This window comes from Bison bison, unplaced genomic scaffold (assembly GCF_000754665.1).
Source record: "Bison bison bison isolate TAMUID 2011002044 unplaced genomic scaffold, Bison_UMD1.0 scf7180017864376, whole genome shotgun sequence".
Classification (NCBI taxonomy): Eukaryota; Metazoa; Chordata; class Mammalia; order Artiodactyla; family Bovidae; genus Bison; species Bison bison.
The window spans coordinates 7,427,662-7,448,896 of NW_011494948.1; the positions used below are offsets into that span (position 1 = coordinate 7,427,662).

General features: G+C 37.9%; 1 protein-coding gene across 13 annotated transcripts in view; it reads right to left on the bottom strand.

The window, feature by feature from the left end:
• Positions 1–21,235, bottom strand: part of MPDZ (multiple PDZ domain protein) — a 162,762-nt gene that overhangs the window by 47,853 nt on the left and 93,674 nt on the right. For all 13 annotated transcript variants that reach the window (XM_010857011.1, XM_010856999.1, XM_010857003.1 and 10 more), the window contains 4 exons: positions 18,462–18,660; positions 11,163–11,267; positions 6,954–7,046; positions 17–194 (listed from right to left, as the gene is read on the bottom strand). In XM_010857011.1, the coding sequence (XP_010855313.1) occupies positions 17–194; positions 6,954–7,046; positions 11,163–11,267; positions 18,462–18,660 (575 nt within the window). The remainder of the gene's footprint in view (positions 1–16; positions 195–6,953; positions 7,047–11,162; positions 11,268–18,461; positions 18,661–21,235) is intronic.

A 21,235-nucleotide genomic window follows, 5' to 3' on the forward strand; every position in this document is an offset into this window, starting at 1 on the left:
GCTAACTGGAGGGTACCTCTACTATTCTATCGCCAGGTTTCAGGGTTCCATTTTTGCCAGCTGGACTATCTTCAAGAACATGTTTGATGAAAATGCCCCTCATCACTTCACCATTGCTTAGACGACTCCCCATCCCTCGTCCACCAACAATGCTGATGCCCAAGGACTTGCTTGGTTCTCGCCAAAGTTCAACCCTATAAAAAATAAAGAAAATTTTAAAGTCTCATAAGAAAGTATAGGGAGAAAGCCTCGTAAAGTTGGGTTTGGCAATGATTTCTTGGCTATAACAACAAAGGCAAAGACGGCAAATTAAAAACGGACAAATTTGGTATCAGCAAAAGTAAAAGCTTTTTTTCATCAAAAAGTACTATCAAGTGAGTAAAACAGCAACCCAAAGAAAGGGAAAATATTTGCAAACCACAAATCTGATAAGGGATGAACATCCAGAATATATATAGAATCCCTAAAACTCAATGATAACAAAGAAAATAATCAAAATTGGGCAAAGAACTTGACTAGATATTTCTCTGGGGACGACAGACAAATGTCCTATAAGCACATAAAAAGATGCTCAATATCACTAACCATTATGTGTATCAACACTGCTATGAGCCCACGTGCTGCCACTACTGAAGCCCATGCACCTAGAGCCCGTACTCTGCAACAAGAGAAGCCACTGCAAGGAGAAGCCCACACACCGCATCTGGCGAGTGGCCCCCACTTGCTGTAACTAGAGAAAGCCCACGCGCAGCAATGAAGACCCAGGGCAACAACAAAAAACTACTAAGAAATACCCCCTCACGCTCAGTAAGATGGCTAATGCAAAAAAAACCAAAAAACCAAAAAAACAGAAAATAAGTTTGGCAGCGATAAATTGTACAAATTATGGGGAAATTAGAAGCCTTGTGCACTGTTTGTACCCATGTGAAATGTTACAGCTGCTATGGAAAAAGAGTATAGAAATTCCTCAAAAAATTAAAAAAAGAATTAAAATATGATCTGGCAATTCCACTCCTGGGTATATACCCAAAAGAATTCAAAGCAAGGTCTTGAAGACATACATGTATAGTATAGTTCATAGAAATATTTTTCACAATTCACAATAAGAAAATATTATTTACAAGCCAAAAGGTAGAAGCAACCCAAGTGCCCATGAATAGATGAATGAATCAACAAAAGGCATATAAATACAAAGGATATTGTAAAGTTTAAAAATAAAATAAAATTTAAAAAAAAAAAAGGAAGGAAATTCTGATGCATGCTAAGACATAGATCATCTCTGAGAACACTATGCTAAATGAAATAAAGGACAAATCCTATATGATTCCACTTATACAATGTACCTAGAATAGTCAAATTCACAGAGACTAATGGAGAACAGTGGTTGCTAGATGATGCAGGGAGGGGGAAATAAGAGGTTACTGTTTACTGGGCACAGAGTCTTAGTTCCGCAAGATCAAAAAAGTTCCAGAGATGGATGGCGGTGATGGTTACAAAGCAACGTGAACACACTTTATGCCACTAACCTACAAGATTAAAAGTGGTTCAAATGAGTAAAAATAATAATACTACTAAATACATTTTTAAAAATTCAAAGGAATAAGATATTATACTAAATTTTGTAAATATCATTTGCTCAATTTGTTAAAGTTTTACCCATATTAAGACAAAATCACTATAAATTAATTTTCCAATTAAGTGTTTTATAGAGTCTGATAAATACTATTAATAATGTATTTCTGAAACTGATTTGTTACAAGTTAATATTAGGCTCATACTCCAGGCTGAGGCACAAATAAATATAAAAGGGCCACCTTCCAGGGGCTCTAATACTGCAGACATTAAAAAATTCAGCTACTCTCAAACAGATGGTAGCTTCTAAGCTTAGCAACCCAGTTAAGAGAGAGAACATTTCTGAATATACTGAATGAGAAGCTTACCTCTGCAACAGTCTGCCTCGCCAACACAGAGCTAGAAACTAACAGTTGGGGCATGAAGAGCGGTTGCTAACACAGTCCTCTGTGACCTGAGCCCATCGCCATCTCCTAAATACATCCTCCTCAGCTCTCCACTCTGCTCTTTCCACTCGGCGACCACATCCTCCTGCTGTTGCTGAGGTTCATCTCCCGTCCTGGGGCCTTGGTGCTTGCTACTGCCTCTGTCCTAAATGCACTTCCTCCACCCACATAATAAGTGCATGAACTCATATCCAATACCTGTAGATAGCGGTCAGAACCATGGATGAACTGAAAGTACATGTCTTATGAAAAGGCCGGGACAAAGTGATTAGCACCAAGGTGTTTGGCCAAGATGAAGGGGCTCAGATGACTGGAAGCAAACAGGGATACCAAGTAGAAAGTTCTAAGACAGGTAATGAGACTCTGCATTCTACTCTAACCTGCAGGAAGGGAGCCGATGCTGGACATCAGATAGGACAAGAAAGCTTGGTTCAGCATACCCTCAACCTTGACATGTGAAGTGCTCCCAGAGGAAACCAAAGGTGGGAGGTAGGACTCCTGGGTGCTGAGGGAGGTCCCGGTAAGAAAAGACGGGGGTTAAAAAGCACCACGGTGAAGTGAGAGGAGGGACAACTGGTCACAGGAAGCAGATGAGGAAATACTTCTTTTCTCTGATCAGCACTTTTTTTCTTTATTAGAAATCTAAGACCTAAAGATCTGTGGTTTAGTTTAAAGGGATCTCACTATGATTCTTCATCTTAACAAATCTGTGAGAAAAGCTTAAACTAGTTAAAATTCTTTTCATCACTTTCTTTCATTCTAGGAATTCTGTGAAAGACAAGAACCAATTTCTTCCCACGTCTAAGGTAAAACAGCAAAGTAGTAAAGTCAGTAGAGTCAGCCACTGTCTTTAATATTTAAGAATCCAGAATATATAGGTGGGACTCATTCTCTCTTAAAAATAAAAAAAAAATAAAAGAACAAAAGAAAATGTCTCATAGATTCTTAGTAGTGGATATATGTTAGAGAATGGTTCTCATGATTCTCTGGACACTAAAAATAGCAGTTGCAGCAAAAACTCATTAAGGGCTTATGTACTCAGCCTTATTCTCCAAGTGAGTTCCATATACTTTGATTTTATTTTCAAGTCACTCCTGTGAGGTGGATGCTCTTGTCACTCTGTTTTACAAAGGGAAGAGGCACGGAGGTTAAACAGCCTTTGGATACCAGTACCCTGTGCCTCCTCAGGAGGTAGCACAGACAGCAAAGTGGTATTAGATCCAGTCCTAAGAGGAAATGCTGTAATTCTTCAAATCATCAGAGCAAATAACCAAAAACAGAGCTGCCAAAATGACCCCAGCACTGAGAAACCGACCCAGGATTCATGAAGCAGAACACGGTCAACATTCCATGTTAAGAAGAAAATAAGAGACCTATAAAAGAAAAACCGTGCAGAACACATGCAGAGCTGGTTTTACAGAAAAATGTCAGCCTTTTTGGAGAACACAGATTTTCAAAAAGTGAAATTAATAAAATCAAAGGTAAAATAGAGCTCTGAGGCCAGGTTGCCTGAACACTGAACCAAGAGTTCCTGGGCTTAATTCCTGCCCTTCTGCTACTTAACAACTGGGTGACCCTCTTTTAGTCCCTTAGTCTCTCTTTTCCTTACCTCAGCTGGAAAATGGATCAAACAAGAGCCCCAACATCAGAGAGTTGCTGTGAGGATTAAATTCATGAATGTATGTTATGTGCAAAACCATTTTACAAATTAATAAAGCAATCAATAAATCTGATTGCTCTTATTATGATGATGATAACTATGATTACTGAAGTAATGTCAACAAGGTATAATATTCAATTCATATGACAAATGAACAAACCTGTACACCAGCACCTCAATCTGTTATGCTTACACATTGTTTACTAAGAGTAACTGGGCTCAATGTACCATATTCTATCCATTGGGTTAATAAAAGCATTTTTAAAGATGATCATATGATGTGGTAACAAGGATATGGGGGAAAAAAGCTCTCATATATTGGAAATAAAACTAAAAATTGGTACACCCACCTTAAAAAGCAATTTGACAACTTATAGTAAATAATAGAATTAAATCTACAAGTCAGCAATTTCCCTTTGGAATACATATCTAGACAAATTCTCCAAATGTGTAAGAAAATATACTTACTACACAAGATTATTATAATAATTAACTGTTAACTACTCAAATATCAATCTGAAAATAAACTGAGCTATATTCATATACTGAAAGGCACTGCCACAAGTAAACTGAATGAATTGGTATTTTTGTATCCACATGAGAGTGTACAGAAACATTCATTTAAGAGTAAGTAAGCTGGAAAATGATACATACAGTATGATATAATCCTGCACATGAAAATCACATGCAAAATAAAAGTGTAACACAGGTTATTTACAGATTTTTCTTGACTGCATGAAAGAATGTCCAGCAGGTTTCCAAAGCTGTAAAGCTTATTCATGACCCTTGTTCCTTATTTACTAAAAGCTCTAATTATTTTGGTAAGCTTCCTCATGAACTTCTATGAACTTCTCCCCTAAAAAAAATTGAGGGATTCCATATGGTTAGTGAGGGCAGATTATCTTCTTTAAGATTTACAGAATCTGTAGACATACTGTCTCGGTAAACTAGTTACCACCATTAGAGACATCACTCAGTGTGATGTGAAGGTTAAAATTGAGAATTAAAGTATAAAAATCTTCTGGTCCAGAAGTTGTATGCAATTTCTCCTCATAAGAAAATTTCATAATGACTCCTGTGCTCAACAATTTTCACTTGCTCTGGTATGAGTAATAATGAAGAAGACGCTGGTGACTGCTAGGACCAACCACTGACTTGAGTCCTCACTGTGTACCAAGCATTGTACTAAGGACTTTAAGTGCATTATGATATTAAATTCTCTTCCAAATGTTAACGGTTCTACCTTTTTATTTTTAAATTAAGAATGTAATTACTCTTTCAAAAATATGTTATTTAAGTATACTGACACAGTACAGTGATTCAGTATTTTTACAGATTAACTCCATTAGAAATTATTACAAGATTATGGCCATAATTCCCCGTGCTATACAGTATATCCTTGTTACTTATTATTTTATACATAGTAGTCTATATCTCTTCATCTCTCACCCCTAATTTGCCCCTCCTGCCTTTTCTCTCCCCTTTGGTAATCACTAGTCCGTTTTCTGTATCTGTGAGTCCGTCTCTGTCTTGTATAGACATTGGTTTATTTTTTAGAGCCCACATATATGTGACAAAATACAGGATTTCTCTATCTGACTTATTTCACCCTGTGGAAGAATATCACTATTTTATGACTGAGTAATAGTATTCCATTGTATGTGTGTGTATATATACATATATTTCCATCTAGTATTGTAATTCCATCTGTATTTATAATTCCATCTAACTTACTTCTGCCTCTATCTTCAAATAAACAAAAAACCTAACATCTTATAATTAGAGTAGGAAATGGCAACCTACTCCAGTATTCTTGCCTGAAAAATTCCATGGACAGAGGAGCCTGGCAGGCTACAATCCATGGGGTTACAAAGAGTTAGACATGACCAAGCGACTGAGCACACTTACAATATTTTTTCTGCTACAAATCTAACACTTCTATTCTCAATGTGGGCAATAATGCAGAAAGACTTTGATTTTTAAAGCAGTCTGAATAATTTTTTAAAAATTGAAATCAAAAAGTCATTTTATTTGGCCTGAGATGCTGTTTCTTATGAAAGCAACATAAAAGGTTTCCTATACTTTGAACATGATTCAACCTAGAAATTGTTTAAAGGTTATGCAGCCTAAAGTTCATTTATGAGCTAGGCAAATCATCAAACTGTATTACACATCAGAAGAGTAGAAATTTTTCTATCTTGAGAATTTTATTTTTTCATTGTAGAATAAATAGTGAATAAATATGTAAAAGGCACCTCTCTGACGTTCAACTTTAAATCTGTTTAGAGAAAGTGTCCACTGATTATATTTTACCCTTAATGCAAAATATCTTACATTTTTCTTTCATTATTTCGTGTCTCTCTACACCTTGTCTAACTCAATACACAGCAGCTTCCATAAAGGCAGGATGTATGTCTTACACTTCCCTGTTATTTACAAACTATCTGCCTCTCATCTTGTCAATAATCAGGACTCAGTAAATTCCTACTAAACTGAATCTTCTACTCAGAACAGGAAAATACACCTTAGTGATATACAGAGGTATATATGAGTAGATTTAGGAAAGTCATCATTCCTATTATATATGAAATTCATTCTAGAAAAACCATGTGTTAAAATAACCACAGCCTATGATAATACGCTCACACATACATTTTGAATTTATATGTTTGAATATCTACTTTCTACAAATAATAGAAAAATTTCAAGTTAACATTTGGTTGTTTGCCTAAGATAATCTCCACAAAAAATATTCCAACTACCTATGCATAATTTTCTCTAGTCAATTTTATTTAGTCCCTGCTGCTGCTGCTGCTGCTGCTAAGTCGCTTCAGTCGTGTCCGACTCTGTGGACCCCACAGAAGGCAGCCCACCAGGCTTCCCCGTCCCTGGGATTCTCCAGGCAAGAACACTGGAGTGGGTTGCTATTTTCTTCTCCAATGCATGAAAGTGAAAAGTGAAAGTGAAGTCGCTCAGTCGTGTCCGACTCCTAGCGACCCCACTGACTGCAGCCTACCAGGCTCCTCCGTCCATGGGATTTTCCAGGCAAGAGTACTGGAGTGGGGTGCCATTTGTGCCAAATCCTCAAGTACATATTAGTGTTAACCCTGTGTGATACATACTATCTTCTCCACTCTGTGGCCACAGAGAAATGGACGGTGAGCAATATTAAACAGCTTGCTCAAAGTCACAGTAGCAAGTTGTAATCTAGTACTTGAAACCACCCCTCTCTATCTTTAAACCCTGAGTAGGCAGAATACAGAAATAGTCCTTACCGCCTAGGCTGATTCCAGTTGCTGTAGGCTGCATTTTGAAGGTCACTTTCTTCCCCCTCTCCTTCTTCTCGCTCTGGTAGCTCCGGAATGTCTCTGGTAAAGAGTTAGACAGTGAGTACTCCACAATCCTAGTAAAACCACACAGGCTGTCTTCTAGGTACTTTATTATTGGTTTGGCTAAAAATACAGAACTGCTTCATATTTTCATCACACTTGGCTAGTAAGTATATAATATTTTACATTAAAGGGAAAATAAAACCTGATTACATAAAATAAAAACCTCATACTGGAATCAATCTACTATACCTGAACTTCCCAGGTGGCACCTGAACAAACCCATGTGGGTTTGATCACTCAGTTGGAAAGATCCCCTGGAGAAGGGAATGGCAACCCACTCCAGTATTCTTGCCTGGGAAACCCTTGGACAGAGGAGCCTGGCTGGCTACAGTCCATGGGGTCACAAAGAGTCAGACACAACTGAGTGACTGAGCACCCAGCACTGTAACTGAGTCTGGAGATACAGCAGAACACAAAGTGTCTTGTCTAGTCTTTTTCTTTCCTAATGAAACATGGACAAAGGAAGGGAGGGAGTGAAAAGAATGGGGAAATGCCAGAATTTTTAAGAGCAACTATTCAAAAACTATTTCCTAAATTTTTCCCATGTGTGAGAAGGCAGACCCCCATGTGTGTTATAAGCTTGTACAGTCCCACTGGGTCCCTGGCTGACAGAATTGAACATCAAGTATGCCAGGAGTGCAGCATCTCTACCTCCTCAGGACGGACCAATGTTTTCCCTTCATCTTTTGAAGACAGACGGAAAATGCTTATGGTCCGCTTCTGCCCATCCAAAGGAGCCAGCCACGGTATTCTTACGGAAGCAGTGTACAGGCACTTGAGTCCAGGGTCAGTTGTCAATTTCTACAGGAATTCACATTTTGCCAAATGCCAAGCATGTAACAAAATGCGTCCAACTCTTAACTAACTATAAATGTAACTGTAAGATAATAATCTTGGCCAAAAATATTTGGTTTTTACCAAAGGTACACTTTGCATCAATAAATGGTATTGTCAGGACAACAAAGAATGGTTAAATCAATTATGGCATGGTCTTATGCTATTAGGAAAAATTGGATTTCTAAAGAAAAATATTCTTCTTAAAATAGAGAAAGCTTTAAAAACTCTAATTCAATAAATACTTGCAACTGATACTTACGGAAATTAAAAAAAATCTGAAGACAGCATATGTTCAAATTATATCCATTCTCCCCCAACAGGAATACTGAACTCTGTCAAATTATATCATCTTCAGACCTTGAGATCAGAAGTCATCTAATCCAATAATCCACCTGTGCCTCAATGTGTTTCCCAACATTTCTGCCAAACAACTGTGCAGGCTCTCCCAGAATGTCTCACTCTCTTTGACCTGAAAGTTAGATCTTTGCTTTGTCAGAGGGAAATCCACCTGCCTGTGGTTCCTACCTATCGGTCGTGTGACGGAATTCTCCTTCTGTAATTGAGAAAGGAGACTCTGAATGAGGCTGGGCTCACAGAGACTAATCCTGACTGTGGGACAGGACTGTCAGGAATAGAGCCAAAGAAAGATTTTCAAAATGACGTTAAGAAGCTGACTGAGAATGAAATAGTCTGAGTGAACCTCAATCTGAAAGATGCAAGGTAGTGGGGGGAAGCAGAGCCTAACCCTCTGGAAATACCACTGGGGAGAATATGACAGAAAAAGCAGGTACAGAATACAGAGAGGAATGGGAAGTAAGAAAGAGTCCTTCTCTAAAATATCCAGTTATTACCCTAAAGCCCAGGCAGGGGATGCTGCTCAGATGCAGTCACACAGAGCGCATCATACGCTCCTGGCTTGTGAGCTGTACGATGACAAACACCTGGAGTCTTCTCATACAAAAAGCTCCATTCTCTTCAGATGACTGTCCAGTCTCGAATCATTTCACTAACCCAGATACGTTCCTATAAATGTGCTGATTATTCTTTATCCATCTTCAGGCGGGGTTTACAGGACTCAAGCCGTGTGCACCTCAGCAGAATGAACCTGTTCTGTGTCCCCACACTCACTCAGCCAAGAATGAATTAGACTTCTCGGCACTCATGTTTGATTGTTGAATATCAAATAAGTTCCTGTCAGCTATAACAAGCAACACTCTATATGTGCAATAAGATTCCAGAAACTGGCACAAAGTCACACAGTAAAGGAACAGAGATGAGACTTGAATTGGGCCAGTTTACTACAAAACCTGAGCTCTTAAACTCCATGCTATGCGGCCCCATAATTTCATACAGGACTAGTATAATTCTTTTTTTGGATCCAATGGTTAAGAACATGGAGCCCAACCATGACTTAACCTTGATTCTTCCACCCATTAGTTATGAAACTTGAGCAAGTAACTTAATCTCTCTGGTGCCGATTCCTCCTGCATGCTTAAAGAGAAATCTGTTACTCAGTTGTTAATATAACTGAAAAAAATACAGGCCCACAGCTGAAAACGTATTGTGCATTCTTTTCCGGATAGCAATTTGACATTATTTCTCTCCCTGTTCTGAACTCAGCAGCAGCATCAAAATCTAGTTTCTGCCTTTCCTAAGGGAGGAAAACAGGATGCACACTGTTTTTGTTTTGAGCATCCTTATATTAGCAGTAAATACACTTTTTTGCAGGGAAGCAGTTATTCACAGCACTGACAGCTCAGGTCCTTTTCCTTTGTGTGCTCGGAGAGCACCAGTGTGCTGAAACTGGCCTTTTTGTTTTAATATTAACATTTTGAGTGCTTTTAAGGCCTCAGAATTTAGTAAGAATATCGTGTTATCTTGTCATATTCTCTAATTAAGCCATGTGAAATGGTATTTCAGAGGGACACTGGAAATTACTGCATCTAGCTTTTTAACAGGAAGTACCACGTAGTTGTAATCAATTCATGTCATTAGCCCTAAGATGGAAATTCTACAGAGAAGTATGGCTGAGCTTTGCAAAGGGTGGAATGAATAGTCTTTTTCCCATAAAATTCAAGGGGCCCTTTGGGCCATGACATTCCTTCCCTTTATTAAACACATAACAAACCTCTCCTTCTTTAACACTGTCTGCATAGCTGTAGCCACATACAATTTGCAGAGGAAAGAGTGATGTGATGTTACAATGCCTGCAGAGTCACTGGACACCAGAATATTATGGGTTGTTAGAACTGTTGTGAGCAGACCTCAGAATGTTTGCAAAGCTATTTCTTCTTTACAGCATGCTTAAGGAGAAATCTGTTACTCAGCTGCTAATGTAACTGGAAAAAAAACAGGCCCACAGCTGAAAATGTATAGTGTATTCTTTCCAGAAAAGCAATTTGACATTATTTCTCTCCTTGTGCTAAACTCAGCAGCAACATCAAAATCTAGTTTCTCTCTTTCCTAAGGGAGGAAAAAACTATATTTCCTGTATATTCAAAGGTTCTCAATACACTGTGTATAAAGAGGCTTTAAAAAGCCAAACATTCTGTACCTAAAATGTATATACACAAAGACGTTCAACTCAACATTCTCCAAAAGAGGAAAAACATAACCATTAAAAATGTTTGTGAATCTGTATGTATGTTAATGAGTAAATAAATAAAGTTTGAAAATGTTTATGACAGAGGAAAAGTGATACAATACCATAGAAATTGTAGGTTCCAGGGAGTGAATGAAACCATAGTCATATCTGAGGTAAATTCCCCAAAACTCAGTAAGTTGACAGTGGTATATGGACTGATACAACTAAAGACAGATTTAATTTCTTGCTTTTCATATTTTCCCCAAATTTCCCACAATATGTGATCACTCCTTAAGTAATATGGGTTGCTGTTGTTTAGTTGCTAAGGCACGTCCAGCTCTTTTGTGACCCCATGGACTGTTGCCCGCCAGGTTCCTCTGCCCATGGGATTTCCCAGGCAAGAATACTGCAGCAGATTGCCATTTCCTTCTCCAGGGGATCTTTCCAACCCAGGGATTGAATTTGCATCTCCTACTTGGTAGGTGGATTCTTTACCATGGAGCCACTAGGGAAGCCCAGTAATATGGGAAAGGGGGGTGATTTTTTTTTTTTTTTAAATCTTGAAAGAGAGAAAAAGAATCCAGTCTTTTTCATTGCTAGGCCTCCCTGACACTGGATTCAAAACTCTTCTTTATAACTTGCTGTATTGATCTTTCACACAGCAGACTTACCTGCCAGTGTAGGAAGCAAAAATATCCAGTGCCATTATTCCTCCAGATTGCTGCCCCAAGCTTATTTTGAACTCTTCCAAATATTCTGCGGGTACGTAAGTAATTCTGGAACAAGACACAATCCATGAAAGCAAAGCTCGCTTATTGGGAGAATCTTCCAAAATATGAAATAAACTTATTTTGTCCCTCATCTCTACTTTTTCACACAACTCATTTAAATCAGCTTACTGAGTAGAGACTCTAAACTTCAAAAGAATCAAGTATTCTATAGGCAATAATAACAACAGAAATTAAAAATTTAAAGGCTGCTGATAATTATCCGTTTACTGATAATCATATGGGGGAAGAAAACAGCATAATATATATTTCAAAATGAGAAGACTAACAGCAATTTTTTTTTAAGTAAAGAGATCTAGAAATCCTTAGAAAAGTAATTTTCAGTAATAACATTTATTTTCTCCAAATATTTTTGGGTGCCTTAGCAGAAACACACTGGGTAAACTCACTAAACACTGGGCATTCAAAATTACATTCTCCCATAAGACACAATTAATTATGGACATTAACAAGTACTATCAGAAATCATATCCTAGCTTTATTAAAGTATTAACTCAAGTCTGAGTTAAACCATTATCAGTGCATAGAAAGATTTGCTTACTAATATGTAAAAATGTTTATGTTCATTTTGGTTTCAGAGAAGACTGACACTTGAATGGTCACGCACTAATTCAACACGTGCTGGCTGAACGCCTATATGTGGAAGGCACTGAGCAAGTTGCTGACTATAGTTATAATGCTTAGAAATGACATCTGAAAAGTCAAGTTTACTGCTGTCCTAAGAGGCGACACAACTGATACACCTGTTGAAGTAGTCTGTTTCGGATCCTCAAACTAACACGTGGCATGGCAAGTGAAAGAAAGAACTTAAAGGCATTTCAGGATATTTGTGCAAAGAAACAAAAACATGTATCAAAAATGCACAACACAAAAATCATGAAGACTGTTATGCTGGCTAACCATAGCTTACGCATGAAGATGGTAAGTAGCAAAATCTTAGCACTGGAGGGCAAAGATAAAGGATTACCTTTCTTGTTATAAGAATATAATATAATAATAGAAGTATACTAATGGCATAATTTATTGAATAAGGAGGATATATAATATATACCGGTGATTCCATAAAAGGCATTCACTCTGTGAGGTCGCTTATGTTTAGAGTCAGAGGACAGAGTACTGTTGCTTCTCTGGAGTGTTCTGGTAAGGTAAATCACCCACTAATGGATCTCCATATCCCCAGTAATGAAAAGATGTCACTTTTGATGAGGCTGTTGTAAGTCAAGAAACGCAACACACACGTAAAACAGTGCTCTAATAGAGCTTCAGCCAGCCTGGCCCCCACATCCGACCATTCTGGCAGAAACCGGCACCCTTATGACATTTTGTGACACCTTTGCCTCAAGGATCCAACTGAAGTGAAAAACACAATTCAGTGATTTAGGACTAGTGTGGGTGAGAGAGCTGTATTCTAATTCTGGCCCTACTTTATTTATTCATCTACAAAAACATCATTTCCACAGTGTAACAAAAATATATTGAATAGCAAATCTGCATTTATGCCTTCAAAAATAATGAGTCAAAAATGCAGAACACATTATACTTGGAAAGAAGACTGTCTTTTATACAAAGAAAAATAAATATAAATCATAAATTTGAAAAGTCTATTCAAGAAAATTATTTCTGAATTATATCTGAAAATTATTTCTGAAGGTTCAGTAAAGGTAAAACTCATATAAATATAACCTTAAGAAAAAGAAAAGCTCGGTGAGGTCAAAAAGGCTAGAAGACAAGAAAAATAAGAATAATCAGTTCAAAGTATTAAATTTTTTAATTAAATACTGGTTTGGTTTGAGAAAGAAATGATGCGTCTATCCGAGAAACTGTTGAAAATGAATTCTTCTCTGTATTTGTTCAAAGGTGTTAAGGTTTACCAAGGAAGAGTTTTAGAAATGTTTTTCTGATATGTTAGGGGGCAGTGAGAAAGAAAGCAGTTTTCATATATTTAGCCTAATTCGGACAGCAAGGGCACTGGAACAAGCATCCCACAGCTCACTAGCCCATGCAGAGCAATTATAATACACGCCTGGTCACACAGCCATACAAAACCTCCAGACACCAACCGAGAACACCAAAACACACACCGAACTGCATAAACACACTAAAGCAGCTTCTCTGAGTGTTAAAAATTCTTAAAGGCAAAAACTAACCTTAGGTTATATACATGGAGTACAAGAAAACAGAGCAGCATTAGTGATGCTGAAACGTAACAGTTGGTAATCCAGAGGTGATCGCCCCCAACAAAAGAGCCAGAAAGCATCAGTAGGAGGAAAACATGATTTTCAAATGAGTTCACAATCACCACTGCAATGTGAAAATGTAACCATCTCATAGCTCTGTTGGAAATATGCTCTTATATAAAGAAGGAAAAAAAAAAAACGGAAAATGTATATACACTGAATCTCTCTCTGGATCTAGCCCCGCATAGGGATGTTACAAAAGCACGAAGTGGTTTTCACAGACAAGTTGTAACACACAGCCATAATGAGCTTTTGAATCACCGATACTCACACATAAAAGGGGGCTCAATCGTCAGCAGGTGCTGCGGAGAATCTAGAATGGGAAGCATACGCCGTGGCATCTTTTTACAATGGTGTTAACAAATGTCAGTGTCTTGAGCCGAATGTGGGATGCATACATATGGAGTTAAAAGTGGGTGCTCCTGGTTGTTTCTTCCCCTTTCCACAGCCCTCCTATCTACACCTCCCCCAGAAAAGCATCTGCTCTTTACTGGTGTCTATAGCAGTAATTACTAACAAGCACAGAAAAATGTAACTGCAATCAATCTTTTATTCCTTGATCAGGAATTCATCCCACACTTTAGGTTAAGGCAGGTGAATTCAGATTCAGCTTGGTAATTATCTGGCAGATGTTACAAGCAGCTGCCGTGAAACACAGAACCCTGGCTATTATTACAGAAATATAAGCGCCCCTGGCAAGGTGGAGTGTGAAGTGAGACAGAATGCATTCTGGTGAGGCTTCACATCTGGTTTTCCATAGAAAATAATGAAACCTGGAACTTCAACTGGCTGCTTCTGAACTCTTGAAACGCAAATTATCTACCCAGGCATGCACGAAGGCACACATGTTCAGTTCCTAGCCACCTCTCTTAAACGGCAGTAAAGAAAGCCAGTTCACTGTCTCAATAAGCAATGCTTTACTAAAACCAATCAGTTATGTAATTCAAACAACCAAAGTACATTTTTATTAAGTACCTACAATACATTTCTCCACCACTACCCCAGATTAAGCCAGCTTCCTCATGATAAATCAAGAAGAGGCATGGATGGAGCCTAGATCAAGGCAATGGCTACAACATTTGACCGGCACTTAGGTCGTGGTTTCATTCACAGTAATGGAAGGATTAGACGTTCTGTTTGGGAGAAATCACCCACATAGTTTTCAAAGTAATTTTAAATCTTTTGTTTGTGAAAGCAAGTGAAAGGGAGAAGAAAGGGCCAAAACTACTTAATGCAAAATGTATATGGAACACGCTGCTCAGCCCTGGTCAATCTAAATGGCTATTTGTTTTATCATCTGACAAATTTACTTGAAAAAGGATGCTATTATTCTCATTTCTTTTTATCATTTACCCAATGAGTCAAAACTATAGCCATGTAAATCACAGCTTTAACAGTATGCCCGAGAAGGAATCAAGGTGATTTGTGGGTGTGTTTGTGAGAGTGTGTGTGTGTGTACACACCCACGTGAACTTGTAAGAAAGACTGATTGACAGACTGATTTCCAGAGGAGAGAAGGTTGTAGGATTTTTATTTTCTCTTTCTAATGTAAGATACTACATTACATTTTGCTTCCTGGGATACGAAAGCAACTGTTTATGAATCTGTAGATATATATGGATTTCTAGATACCCTTTTGGAGAATCCAATGGTACCCCACTCCAGTACTCTTGCCTGGGAAAATCCCACGGACAGAGGAGCCTGGTAGGCTGCAGTCCATGGGGTCACTAGGAGTTGGACAAGACTGAGCGACTTCACTTTGACTTTTCACTTTCATGTATTGGAGGAAGAAATGGCAACCCACTCCAGTGTTTTTGCCTGGAGAATCCCATGGACAGAGGAGCCTGGTGGGCTGCCGTCTATGGGGTCGCACAGAGTCGGACACGACTGAAGCGACTTAGCAGCAGTAGCAGCAGCAGCAGATACCCTTTACAGTCATAATAAACCTGCTGAAGGCATAAATGGGTAAATTCTGGTGCTACACCAGAGGATGGGGAAAAAAAAAAACATCAAAACAAATCAAAACAAAACAGGACAGGAGAAAAAGATTGTAGCCTGAATATGTGCTGGATAGCTTTTCAGCTCTTCTAGAGTTGACTAGGAACAAGATTTAAGCTAAATCATTGTCACAGTGGTCTTATTTTCTGGCCAGTTTTTAAATTCTGCAGGACATTTACAACTCGGAGGTAAAATTAAAACCAAGTACCAATTCTAGCGCTCAGAGTGCCAAAAAGTGAACAGGAGACTCGCATTAGGGTTCATGACATAAGACAAGCATTATCACACAATAAACCAAATCATCAGTCATGAGGTCATCTGTTTAGATTACCTCTAAAATAAAGAGCCTCTTGATGAAAGTGGAAGAGGAGGGTGAAAAAGTTGGCTTAAAGCTCAACATTCAGAAAACTTAGATCATGGCATCCCGTCCCATCACTTCATGGCAAATAGATGGAGAAACAGTGGAAACAGTGGCTGACTTTATTTTTCTGGGCTCCAAAATTACTGCAGATAGTAACTGCAGCCACAAATTAAAAGATACTTACTCCTTGGAAGGAAAGTTATGACCAACCTAGACAGCATATTAAAAAGCAGAGACATCACTTTGCCAACAAAGGTCCGTCTAGTCAAGGCTACAGTTTTTCCAGTGGTCATGTACGGATGTGAGAGTTGGACTATAAAGAAAGCTGAGCACCAAAGAATTGATGCTTTTGAACTGTGGTGTTGGAGAAGACTCTTGAGAATCCCTTGGACTGCAAGGAGATCCAACTAGTCCATCCTAAAGGAGATCAGTCCTGGGTGTTCACTGGAAGGACTGATGTTGAAGCTGAAACTCCAATACTTTGGCCACCTGATGCAAAGAGCTGACTCATTGGAAAAGACCCTGATGCTGGGAAAGACTGAGGGCAGGGGGAGAAGGGGACAACAGAGGATGAGACGGTTGGATGGCATCACCGACTTGATGGATGTGGGTTTGGGTGGACTCCGGGAGTTGGTGATGGACAGGGAGGCCTGGAGTGCTGCAGTTCATGGGGTCACAAACAGTTGGACATGACTGAGCAACTGAACTGAACTGAACTGAAAATAAAGAGTTTGCATGTAGATCCTTATCGTTCATCTTTGAAGGAAAAGGAATGGACACTAGCCTGCAAGTGGTGAGGAAAGCACTTAATATTTCTCTTTCATTTACTGTAGAGGCACTGAAATTTTTAATGATCTTCACTCTTACTTGCATGATTAAAAAAATAATCATGAGAGTGTCACATGACCTGATGATCTGTTTATTATAAAATAAAAGCCAAAAAGGCATTAAAAATATGAACGCCCCTTAGTGAAATTCCACCCTAAAAATAAAAATCTCCTTTATATAAGACTACAGAACCTACTCTAAACAGCATGTATCTGTCTGCTTTTTATCAATGGAAAAATGAAAAACAGATTTTAAATACAATCTTTCTTACCTAAGCTCTACCAATATGTATTTTATAAAATAAAAATACAGAATGCAGTCAGTAAGATCATATTAATACAAAAAAGTCTTCCATACTAGTATTCATCACATCAATTTAAACAATCTTTCTTTGAATTCTTATTTTACTATTTTATCCCTTATACATTAAATGCAAATATTTAATTATTAATGATAGAGGGAAAAAAGGCAAGCTATTACATTCTTCAGGTGTGACGATCTGACAATAAGGCTAAGTAGTGATTTTTATGCTGGCTCAAGAAATGTTTAATGATTTAAAAAACAAACCACATATATGACATGATTTTAGTACATTATGAGATGATGAGATATTTAAAGTCTTCTTCACAAACTAGCCTGCATGAGCTACCATCAGACCATAACAGCATTTTTGTGAATTCTCTTATATGGGTTGAAAAGCAGTTCAACAAAGGGAAAATTATGGGTCAGATTGCTTCTATACAATCTTGGCTGACCCCTAAAGAACTGGCTTACTGGGGAATATTCATACAGATCATTAGGTAGTACAATTTGCTATACTGAGGCCAATCCAAACTTCTATGTAAGTTCCTAAGTGTGGACCATCCTGCTCAATAAAAGAGATCTCATATCTCATATAAAGATTTTTGCAGAAATCACTGGAAAATTAAAAATAATAATGGTAGGCAACATGGTTTTGAAATATTGTTGTCGTTAGGTATCTGCAGGGGATTGACTCCAGGTGTTTTGGATACCAAAAGCCATGGATGCTCAAATCCCTTATATATGAAATGCCAGAGTACAGCTGACCCTCTGTATCCACAAGTCTTACATCTATGGATTAAATCAATCTCAGATGGAAATCTGGATCCAAAGTTGGCTACAACTTAGGATATGAAACCCACAGAGAGCCAACTGTATATTTACTGAAACAAATCTATGCATATATGGACCTGAGAAATTCAAACCTGTGTTATTCAAGGGTCAACTTTTTTTCAGTACTCTTAGTATTAAGAAGGAGAAGGCAATGGCAATCCACTCTAATACTCTTGCCTAGAGAATCCCATGGACGGAGGAGCCTGGTAGGCTGCAGTCCATGGGGTCGCAAAGAGTCGGACACGACTGAGTGACTTCACTTTCACTTTTCACTTTCATGCATTGGAGAAAGAAATGGCAACCCACTCCATATTCTTGCCAGGAGAATTCCAGGGACAGAGGAGCCTGGTGGGCTGCCATCTATGCAGTTGCACAGAGTTGGACACGACTGATGAGACTTAGCAGCAGCAGCATTAAGAAGTTATTGACTGCAGATAAACTCTCCTAACGTCTACAATCAATGCAATCAATAACTTTTCAGGAATAGTCAAATTCTTCAATGATTAGTATTAAATATATGATCATTTTTGTATATCAAACAGAAGTATGCACTGAGAAAATTCTGATTAATAGATTGAAATTCCTTTATTTCCCAAGCCAAACTATGGTCCAAATGATACTTACTTTATGTCAGGCCCAATGAGAGAATGTCTTCTCAAGAGGGCTCGTGCCTGGGCATTGGTTAAACTGATAGTAGATTCTTCATTAATACACAAGATGCAGTCCCCAACAGCAATCCGACCATCTCGGCTAATGGCACCTCCGTGAATAATGCTTCGAACAATCACCCCTAAGCCATCTTTATTAGCACTTACTGTCATTCCTATGGAAAAGGAGGAACACATGTTAAATACATGACTTTCACAGTCCCCCACAGCAATAAAAATAAAAATAAACAAATAAGACCTAATCAAACTTACAAGTTTTCTGCATACCAAAGGAAACCATAAACAAAAAGACAACCTATGGACTGGAAAAAAATATTTGCAACAAGAGCTTAATTTCCAAAATATACAAACAGCGCATATAACTATAACAACCAAAAAACCAACAACTCCATCAAAAAAGAGCATAAGACCTAAATAGACATTTCTCCAAAGAAGACATACAGATGGACAACATGCACATGAAAAGATCTCAACATTGCTAATTATTTAGAAATGCAAATGAAATGGGTACAATGAGGTACCACTTCATACTGGTCAGAACTGCCATCACTAAAAAGTCTACAAATAACAAATGCTGAAGGGAATGTGGAGAAAAAGGAACCCTCCACATTGATGACAGAAATGCAAACTGGTACAGCCCCTATGGAAAACAGTATGGAGAAACCTCAAAAAACAAAAAACAGAATTGTCATATGATCCAGTAATCCATTCCTGGATATATATCTAGAAAAAATTGTAACTCGAAAAGATTTACGCACACCATCTATAATACATAGCAAACCACTTGCAATAAACAAGACACAGAAACAACTTAAATGTCCAAAGATAGATGAATGGATAAAGATGTGGTGTGTGTGCATATACATATATGTATATACATTATACACACATACATACACAAATACATACATACAATGGAACAGTACTCAGTCATAAAAAGAAATGAAATAACGCCATTTGCAGCAGCAAGGATAAACTGAGAGATCATCATACTAAATTAAGTCAGAAAGACAAAGACAAATACCATTTGATCCCACTTACATGTAGAATCCAAAATATGACAAAAATTAAGTTATTTACAAAAGAAACAGACCCACAGTAAGTACAGACTTGTGGTTGCCAAGGGGCTGGGGGGTGGGGCATGTGGATGAATTGGGAGTTTAGAATTAGTAAATGTAAACTATTATGTACATTTATAACTGAACCACTTTGCTGTAAACCAAAAACTAACACAAAATGGTAAATCGACTATACCTTAATAAAATATTTTTTAAAAAGCATGACTTTCAAATTCATTTAATTTGAACTTAATAATCTCTACAGATTCATATATAAAAGAACAAGAGTAACTTTTTAAGCTTTGGACCATAAAAAAGTTCTTTAGCTGAGTGCTAAAGAACTGATGCCTTTAAAGTGTGATGCTGGAGAAGATTCTTGAGTCCCTTGGACTGCAAGGAGATCAAGCCAGTCAATTCTAAAGGAAATCAATCCTGAATATTCACTGGAGGGACTGATGCTGAAGCAGAAGCTTCAATACTTTGGTCACCTGATTTGAAGAGCCGACTCATTAGAAAAGACCCGGATGCTGGAAAAGATTGAAGGCAGGAGGAGAAGTGGACGAAACAGGATGAGATGGTGGATGGCATCACCAACTCAACAGACATGAGCTTGAGCAAGATGGTGAAGGACAGGGAAGCTGGGCATGCTGCAGTCCATGGGGTTGCAAAGTGTTGGACAAGACTGAGCAACTGAACAACAACAAAACTTTTTAAGCAGTAAAAACAATCAAAAGGAAAGGAAAACATGAGCTTCAAATATTTTTAAAGTCAATTTAGAAATGTTTCTGAGATTTTATCTAAAGACACTCTACATTAAATATGTTAGAGATGAAACAGGGTCTACACTGTACAGTGAATGTAGCTCAGCAATGGGATCATACTTATCAGTAATTACCTTAATGTAAATGGGTTGAATGCCCCAACCAAAAGACAAAGACTGGCTGAATGGATACAAAAACAAGACCCCTACATATGCTGTCTTCAAGAGACCCACCTCAAAACAGGGGACACATACAGACTGAAAGTGAAGGGCTGGGAAAAAATTTTCCATGCAAATAGGGACCAAAAGAAAGCAGGAGTAGCAATACTCATATCAGACAAAATAGACTTTAAAACAAAGGCTGTGAAAAGAGAAAAAGACGGTCACTACATAATGATCAAAGGATCAATCCAAGAAGAAGATATAACAATTATAAATATATATGCACCCAATACGGGAGCACCACAATATGTAAGAAAAATGCTAACAAGTATGAAAGGAGAAATTAACAATAACACAATAATAGTGGGAGACTTTAATACTCCACTCACACCTATGGATAGATCAACTAAACAGAAAATTAACAAGGAAACACAAACTTTAAACGATACAATAGACCAGTTAGACCTAATTGATACCTATAGGACATTTCACCCCAAAACAATGAATTTCACCTTTTTCTCAAGCGCACATGGAACCTTCTCCAGGACAGATCACATCCTGGGCCATAAATCTAGCCTTGGTAAATTCAAAAAAATAGAAATCATTCCAAACATCTTTTCTGACCACAATGCAGTAAGATTAGATCTCAATCACAGGAGAAAAACTATTAAAAATTCCAACATATGGAGGCTGAACAACACCTGCTGAATAACCAACAAATCACAGAAGAAATCAAAAAAGAAATCAAAA